Source organism: Coptis chinensis, chromosome 1, assembly GCF_015680905.1.
Source record: "Coptis chinensis isolate HL-2020 chromosome 1, ASM1568090v1, whole genome shotgun sequence".
NCBI classification, from domain to species: domain Eukaryota; kingdom Viridiplantae; phylum Streptophyta; class Magnoliopsida; order Ranunculales; family Ranunculaceae; genus Coptis; species Coptis chinensis.
Genome location: NC_141456.1, coordinates 79,519,007 through 79,527,552, shown reverse-complemented (window position 1 = coordinate 79,527,552; position 8,546 = coordinate 79,519,007). Strand labels below are relative to the sequence as shown.

The following is an 8,546-nucleotide window of genomic DNA, read 5'->3' as shown; positions in this document are numbered from 1 at the left end:
CGTAGTATTGTTTGTAAGGTGATGCTTATTAGAGCCGTTGTGTAGGCGTTAAACGTATGATATCAAGAGTTGGGCCGTTGGCCTTCGTTGGTTTGAACCTGTGAATAGTTAAATACATAGATTAAAATCAAACCCCTAGCGATCACAAACTGATGTATTGATCTGCAATCTATCAGGCTATGCCATAAAATCATGTATGGTAGTTAGTAAAGAGTTCACGTTGTATGAGTAAAAATGGAGATTTAAAAAATAGAGATGTTTTGCCTTGACTGACTATGACACTCCCGTGTTCACTATGGCTTGATTTGGTGAGGGGTTGGCCATAATCTATACCTCAGTCCTCAAATGTAGCATGTACTAGAGTACGAACTGACAGGTCGTGGCCCTACTTGGATTTTGTATATATGCGTTGATGAGGTCGTTGTAAGAACGCTTGCATGTTAGTTTTGTATTTGAGTTTCTAAAGGTATAGATTAAAACCAAGTCCTCAGTAAGTCAGTAACCAAGCATTGCAAAGACTGGAGTATTACATCATCTTTCATGAGAAAACAAATGTCTAAAACAAAAAGAATGAAAGGGAGGAAAGCTTAGTCTTTGCTTCGTTGATGCTCTTGAATGGATGCCTGAATCTGGAAGTGTTTGAACGATGATCTTAAGATGAGATCAAGGTTGACAATCCCTTTAGACGACGCCAAATATAAATGTCTAAATTTACATCAAGGATGAGGAGTTAATTCTTGGCTCTTATATATAGGTAATCAGGTTGGGGTGGTTTTGAGTAGTATTAATGGCTGCTCTTCCTAAGTAAGAAGATGCCTACGTATCCAGCACTGTGTCAATGAGTCTGGAATCAAGCCACACGTAGCTCTTAAGGGTGGCTTTTATAGTCATGGAGGAAGAGCATCGGGTGCGACACGTGTACTGATGAGTACAAATGTGCGGTTGAGATAGTTGACATGTGCCTATGGGGAGGCGTATGGATAGCAGTTGTAGGTCTATCTGAGTTGGGATAAGATGTAATGATGGTGTTCTCCATAATGATGATGTGAGGCTGTAATGGTGCATGTATTACGGTGGGAAGTGGGCTTAGAGATAAGCTGGTAATGATGACAGTAACAGGTGATGATGTCATAAGATGAAATCGAGTGATGAGTCACCGATCTGCTAAGTATGTGTGAATGTCGCTGAGTGCGCGAGTGTTACTGAGCGTGTGAGTGTTGTGGATGTTCGTATGTCTAGAGGTCACATTATGTTAAGGGAGTCGTTGTGTGTGTGCATCACGTGACTGAGAAGATGTCCCTTACAGGGACGGTTTGTGATAAACTATTCACATTCTTGTTCACAAACTTTTGGGATTTGGTACCACCGCCTAGAGATGCTCTTAGATTGAGACCAAAGTGAGAGAAAATTTCAACACAGTGTTTGTTCTCCCCCAGCTAAAGAGATCTCTCTCTGTATGGATCCAGTTACCAACTGACTAACAAACTAACTAGCAATGCTACAGGAAAACAGAGCTGCTACTATCAAGGATGCAACTTGCAAGTCTTGCATTGAAAAGCTTGTTTTTAGCTACCAACTAAGTAACTTCACTGAGTTACTTTAGTAAAGGCTGTAAAGCTATCTTGGATTGAGAATGTTCTTATAACTTGGGTCCGCTGATACAGTGATACACTTGGCTCTTTCTACACTAAACTTCAAACAATAATTCAGTTCAGTGTCTTCTTTCCCCAAAAACAGTTCATTAACTAGTACAGTTTGCAAACTTAATTAATCAAAATTTAAGTGATATGAGAAAGCAAAAGCAAAGAGAGAGAGAGAGATATATAGCTAGCATATGAAGAAGAGCCTTTATAATTTGGGATACTTCTGAACAGATATTTGCCTCCTTTTCCCAATACACTCTCCACACAATAACCCACATCTTGAGACAGAGAGACACGCAGAGTGAGCCATATAGAGATAGTTAAATTCAGATTTCAGACACACACAGACACACTACTCCCCTTACCCTGGACCAAAAACCCCATCCCACCACCGTCACTCATTTTCCTTCATTTTTTTATTCTCTCTAAACCTATGGATCATTAAATTCATCCATCTCCTAGGTTTGTGTATAACTTATTTATAAATCAAACTTTTCCTATCTTCTCCATTTTTTTTTTCCCTCTTTCTGGCCTTAGCTTAAAAATGGTAAAAGCCTTCTCCCTTTCTTCCTCTCAGCAAGCTGGCCATGTCTGAGTTTCAGCTGCCATCATTTTCTTTGCAAAGAAAGAGAAGTGGTCTGAAACTTAACTCTAGGAAACAGTAAATAAGGAAGAAGAATAAAGTAAAGAGGAGATGAACAGTACTTCAGCTGCAACAGGGATGGTCATGACTGGTTACAGGCCACCTTTCACGGCATCTCAATGGCAAGAGCTAGAACATCAAGCTTTAATATTTAAATATTTGATGGCGGGATTACCCGTTCCACCTGATCTTGTTATCCCTATCAAGAAAAGCTTTGAGTCCATGTCGGCAAGGTTCTTTCACCATCCTAGTAGTAAGCAAGAAACCCTCTCTTTCTTTCTTTTATCATCCTCATTCTTCTTCAATATTTACATCGCTGGTCATTAAAATTGTATGTGTCATTGCTTGCAGTGGGTTATTGTTCATTTTATGGAAAGAAAGCTGACCCGGAACCGGGAAGGTGTAGGAGGACTGATGGGAAAAAATGGCGGTGCTCGAAAGACGCTTACCCGGATTCCAAGTACTGTGAGCGGCACATGCATAGAGGCCGCAATCGTTCAAGAAAGCCTGTGGAAACGCAAACTATTACTCAGTCATCATCGACTGTAACTTCGTCCACCGCCTCTGGAAGTAGTAGCATTGCTGGTGGTGGTGGAAGCTACCAGAACCTGCCAATACACAATCCTCAGGGACTGTGTGTCGGAAGCAACCAGTCGCACTTGCAAATGGATCCTGTTTCTTATGGAATGGCTAGTAAAGAATACAGGTAGTTTAGTGTTTTGGTTTTGCAATTTACATTTGAAAATTTACTAATTGTGCTGGAATTGAGGGTCTTAAAAGATATATTGAAAGTTATCGGGCACTTTTGTGAGGGTGAAAATGGAGATCCTGTCACCAAACTAGGCAACGAGTATGTAGAAGGAAGCCTGTTCCAGTCTGAGTGCCTATGGCCCCAAGAACGTAATAGATTCAGCTACTTGATAGTCTGATTGCAGAGTGCTGAAAAGACTGCCACTTTGAAACATGTCCGAACAATGCTGGTTGCCTCAGTTTTCTCTGTTTTGGTTTCAGATTGTTATCTTGAAGTTTTGCATTTGAATTTTGGTTGCATACAGATATCAATCTGTTTTCTTAGAAAAAATTTTATTTTATTTTCCTGTTTCTGGAGATTTTGGATCAATTTTGTCACAGATTTTGGATCGGTTGATTTGGTTTCCAATTATATGGTCTTCAATTATAACTCCCTACTTTTCCATTTATGCTGAATTCTATCTGAAATTTTGTTCTTGGAGTGTTCGTGACTAAAACTAGCAGACCTTGCGCTATTGGTGGTTCTGGAGATTCAATAATTTAAAGCTGGTTGTTCTCCCCCTCAGTAGTGCTACATTATAAATGGCTGACTTTCCCTTAGCTGCTTAGTCCACCTGAACTGACAGGAGGATTTAAGAACATGCTTCAACCGTTGCTAGTAGATTCCTTTTCGTCTTCTGATGTTAGTACTCTAGGCAGAAAACAATAAATCACAGAATACAACATCTGAAACGTAGACAAGAGAGTGATCTGACTAATAATCTTCTGGCAACACTTTGGTAATATGTTGGTGTACAGTGTAAATAATTGTTGGCTGACAGCTCGTTACAAAGTGCCTTAATTAACACTCATAACGTGAGACAACTTATGTTGTTGTGTGTCAGCAGTCACCTTTTTGTTGGTAAGTAACTGGCTTTACACTTGTTTTATAACTGGGAGGAGTCGATGATATTTTCCACCCTCACCATACATTGTTTTATATCATGCATCTATGGTCCATTGGTGCCTTCTTACTTTGTTGGTTCATATACTCCTATTTTTTCAGATTACTTGTGATATCTAAATATCTGATAGCAGTGTTAAGCCTTTTGGAGACTACTGATGCAGTAAATTGTACGACTTTTTTTTCGAACCTTATGTGGACCTTTGATGCTTCATTTCTTTATCCGTCTACTTGGCCATTGATGACACTTGTGCCTGAGAAGCACTTTTTCCCATTAACAAATCTCTCACTGACCCTCCAGCCTAGTTTCAGCTTTAAAATTATACGTTGTAGGGCTTATGTTTCACTTTGTTCTACCAAAGTGAACGTTTTTTGTAGATTCTGATTCTTGATGTGTTTCTCTTTATTAACAATATTAATCTCGACAAATTTGATTTTCCTGTCACCAAGTGCTTTTGAAGTGGAGCACCTGTAGACAAGTTTTACAACTATCAATTTGATTGTGATCTCTTTAACTGGGCTTGTTCTGCAAATTCTGGTTGTGTCTGCAAATCACTGTTAGTTGCTTGGACTTCTAAAGCTGATTTATTCCATTTAGCAGTGGACCCTTGGATAAACATATACTAAAAAGTAACTAGCTAGTTAGTTGCTTTAATTTCTGTCTGCCTGTAATCAAATCTGCAAAAACAAGATCATTTATAGTAGACTGGCTATGTAGGTATCTCCAAGGAATGAAACAAGATGCAGATGAACGCAGTTTCTTCTCTGACGCTTCTGGGAGTGCAAGGGGACTGGGGATGGACTCTTCTCTAGACAGCACCGGTCGTTTGATAACGTCTCGTGTGCCCTCATTTCCTCAATCAAAATCGAGGAATGGCTCCATCATGCAGACTGATTACCCCCAGATGCACACACACCAAGATTTTGGGAATACTGGTATTACGGTTGCGTTGTCCAAACAGACGCAACAACAACAACATTGCTTCTTTGGTGATGAGTTTGGTTTAGCAGAGCCTGTGAAACAAGAGGGACAGTCTCTTCGACCTTTCTTTGATGAGTGGCCCAAGACCAGAGATGCGTGGTCAGACCTTGATGATGATAGATCTAACCGAACCTCATTCTCTACAACTCAACTATCAATTTCAATACCAATGGCTTCATCTGACTTCTCTGCAACAAGTTCTCAATCCCCCAATGGTGAGTGGATCTTGATCACATTGTGCTTTCTCAGTAGTTTCATATCATCATTTATTTACTAAGTCCTTTGTGATTATTGTCACGCAGATGATTAACGAGCTGGCTTGAAGAGTTTCATTGGAGAGGGTCTTTAGTTGATAGGAGTATCCGGTTAGTTCTCTGCATGCGTGCTGTAACCTGTAGGATCTCTTCCTGCCTTCTTTTCATCCTATTTCCTTGAGGATGAGGAATGGTTGCTTGGCCTCTTTAGCTTTGTTTCACTGGTTTTGTTATTTGATTCAACTATTATCTATTTAGAACTTCGAATTTATTTTCTGTAGGATCAAAGTGCATGTATGAAACTATGAGTGAAGTTTAGACTTTTATCTGTTGATGAATAAGTTATGTGCGGTAGCCTGTTCAGTTCCAGGCATACATAGCGTTAATAAGACCAAATTTACGCCATAAATAGAACACAAAAAAAGAAAAGGGAAACTCAAATAAACGAGGGTTGGTTCCTAACTTGACCTTATATATCCAGCCTTAATTATATAGTTATATATGTGTCGATGGCTGTAACCAAGGAAGTATACTTCTGAATTCTGATATCAAATTCTGTTGGGGATGAAATTATTCTCTGGTGGTCCATTTTAGTTATTGACCATTGGCTTCTTGGGGGAGGCATCTAGTTCCATGACCAAATACTTCTCAAAAGCGTCCCACCTTTGGTTTGCTCTGAATCTTTCAGTTATTTCTTACTAGCAAAACAACCTCTGCGACGCACAACTGGGTTCCAAATGTTTAGGAACCAAGAGTGCTCTTCAATGATTCGGACGCAGAATAAAGTGCAAACTTTCGGCAGGAAAAAGTTGTCTGCGCAGAATTCCTCATGGCAGTATATCTTCTACTTTTGGTTTATTAATTGTCGTAGCAACACGAGTTGGACTTGTCAATCATTCCTGTCAGGTTTAAGAACCCACCTGTTACTCTGAACGGTCAACTCCTGAATCAACAGTCATAGTTCAGCTCATTGTTTAAAGGATTAAAAATGGCTAACAAAAAAGGAGCAAGAAAAAGATGGTGTCCTTAAATGATATATATGTGTGTCTCCAGATTTAGAGGGGTGTATATCACTATATTGTAAACAAGAAAACGAGCTAAAACCCATAAAGACCAGTGTGTTTTGGACGTTGTACTTGTGTTTTTCAACTTTATTATAGGTGCTTCCATTGGCGGCTTGTATAAAGTTTACACCCGTCAAACCCCCAAGGGCCACGGAATGCAAATCTTATGGGCAACCTGTTTTGAATTAAAAACGAATTGTTATGATAATAATGCGACCCGCGTATTCGGTAAATGGTACATGCACTGATGCACCTATCCACATAAATTCAAATGCACCAGATTTATTAGAAGGTAAATTAAAAACGAAATTGGAGGGCTTGTGACATTTGGAGAAGTATTCCCAATTCGTACGATGGATGGCTCATGGCCGGGGTCCAAAGATAACACGTTGAGTTTCAATTTTGCTTGTGAACAGAGTAACCCTCGAAGAAAGGATAAGCAAAGAAAGAAAAGCGTCATTGTCGAGGCCAGCATGCGCATTGGGAAGCGCAAAAACAAAAACATGACGTCGTCGTCGTCTCTAAATAGGGACCAACGACAGCTACAAATGTCAGAGGCACATGGTCAGAGGCGTGTTTTGGACAGACTTTTATTTCAATTCGATTCTGCCACGTCATTAGATGCCAAAAGGATAATATCTCGGTCTGAAATAACGAGGCAGCCAGTGACGTCAATTGTGATGTCTTTATTGACAAGGTGTCAAGGTGTTTGAGGTGGTAGGGCCCGGTTTTTTGTCCAGAAATATATGCCCATCTTGATTTGATTTTGATTTGATAGATGGTTTAGGTACAACGTTGGATTGTAATGCAACGGATTGTAGCCCACTAACGATTTGCTGTCTAATCGCCAGCTCTCAAGTGCCCATGCGTTTTTTTTAATCACATGCTTACTGTTCGGCTTTCTTTGCTAGGCTTGCGGCTTGCCAAGTCCAAACTCTTGGGCCTTCCAAAAGATTGGTGTCATATTTAAATAAACTCTTGGGCTTCGACCGCTTAGTTTATTGCCGGTTTGAATGAAGATGGATGGATGGATATGTGGTATCGTGAATAATGTGGTGAGTAGGGCTGTCTATGGATCGGTTTGGGTCGGATTTCGGAAAATCTAAAATCAAACTCATAAGATATATTGCAAATCAAAATGGATCTGAATAAAAAACTATAAAATCAAACAAATCCTAAAATATATACAATTAATCATTATATTACTAAAATTTCATCTTATCGATTCAGGTTCATATTGATTCGGTGGATAGCAAAATCTGAAACCAAAGTAATATTTTATTGGAATTCAAAATTAAACCCATTACCGAAATTGAATTGAAACTGAATTACTAAAACCGAATTCATTTTTTATCGGTTTGGTTAGAGTTAGTTATTGGGTTATTGAAACCCACTGACATCCCCTAGTGGTGAGGGATGCGTCATGGCGTGTCCGACTGAACCACAAAGATTTGGAAAAACATCATCACACATTAGATTTTTCAAACTAAAACAATTCTCACTTGCAAAAGTTCTTTAACTGCACTTACTAGTTATTGCACCCCCAAGACGTCGACTCCTGATTCTGTCCTGGTTTACACCTACGTCAAATGTATGTCCACATAGGTATGCCTACAAGTTCAGTCCATTTTGCTTTCCTACCAAACCATCTTTTTGCACAAGAACAAGAACATACATACAAAGAATGCAAACAAAGGTAGGATTTCCTTTGGTTCGAATCATTGACTTTTAAATCCATTTTTAACTCTTTGTTCCTTCCGTCCGTCCTAAAAAGGCTGCCCACCCATAAGAAGCCGCAACTTTTATTGATTAGTGAGGATGGAGAATTATATTGGGGCTACAATTGTTTATAACTATCAATTCTTGAGCATCAGACATATTTGTTATTCAGGCTGAAAATTGTATCAAGCCCTCAATATTACACGCATTTCAATTAAGTGCTTGCACTGTTGCACATGTACGCCCAGGCAATTTCAATTAAGCACGAAAATGCGTCTCCCACTCTCTTCTTTGGATTCGGTAGGAAAATATCTAAAAGAAAATGCAATTTTATCAGTTTTACACTTTTACTGGGTTGTTGGTCTTCCCTAATAGAGTAATATGTAATTCCAACAAAATGCAAACTCTTTCAATAAAAAATCACCACTGGGATAATAGGATTTTTAGAAGGAAAAGAAAGACTACTGGAATAAATGTTAATTTTGAGAAGGTTTTTCTTCCCAAGGCGGTAAAGTATTGGTATAATTTTTGGCTGCCGGCTACATGCT

At 39.2% G+C, this 8,546-nt stretch overlaps 1 protein-coding gene across 1 annotated transcript; it reads left to right on the top strand.

Moving 5' to 3' along the window:
* The first annotated feature begins 1,789 nt into the window (after nt 1-1,789).
* LOC147525342 (growth-regulating factor 4-like) lies at nt 1,790-5,590 on the top strand. Its single transcript, XM_086606600.1, has 4 exons — nt 1,790-2,539; nt 2,638-2,992; nt 4,698-5,176; nt 5,264-5,590. Exons 1-4 carry the CDS (start codon nt 2,338-2,340, stop codon nt 5,269-5,271), a joined length of 1,044 nt encoding a protein of 347 aa, XP_086462726.1. The 5' UTR covers nt 1,790-2,337; the 3' UTR covers nt 5,272-5,590.
* Nucleotides 5,591-8,546: the final 2,956 nt, after the last annotated feature.

Coding starts and splice junctions, on each gene's coding strand:
- LOC147525342 (XM_086606600.1), top strand. CDS start 2,338: ATGAACAGTACTTCAGCTGCAACAGGGATGGTCATGACTGGTTACAGG. Junction 2,540..2,637: donor GTTCTTTCACCATCCTAGTA/GTAAGCAAGAAA, acceptor CATTGCTTGCAG/TGGGTTATTGTTCATTTTAT. Junction 2,993..4,697: donor ATGGCTAGTAAAGAATACAG/GTAGTTTAGTGT, acceptor CTGGCTATGTAG/GTATCTCCAAGGAATGAAAC.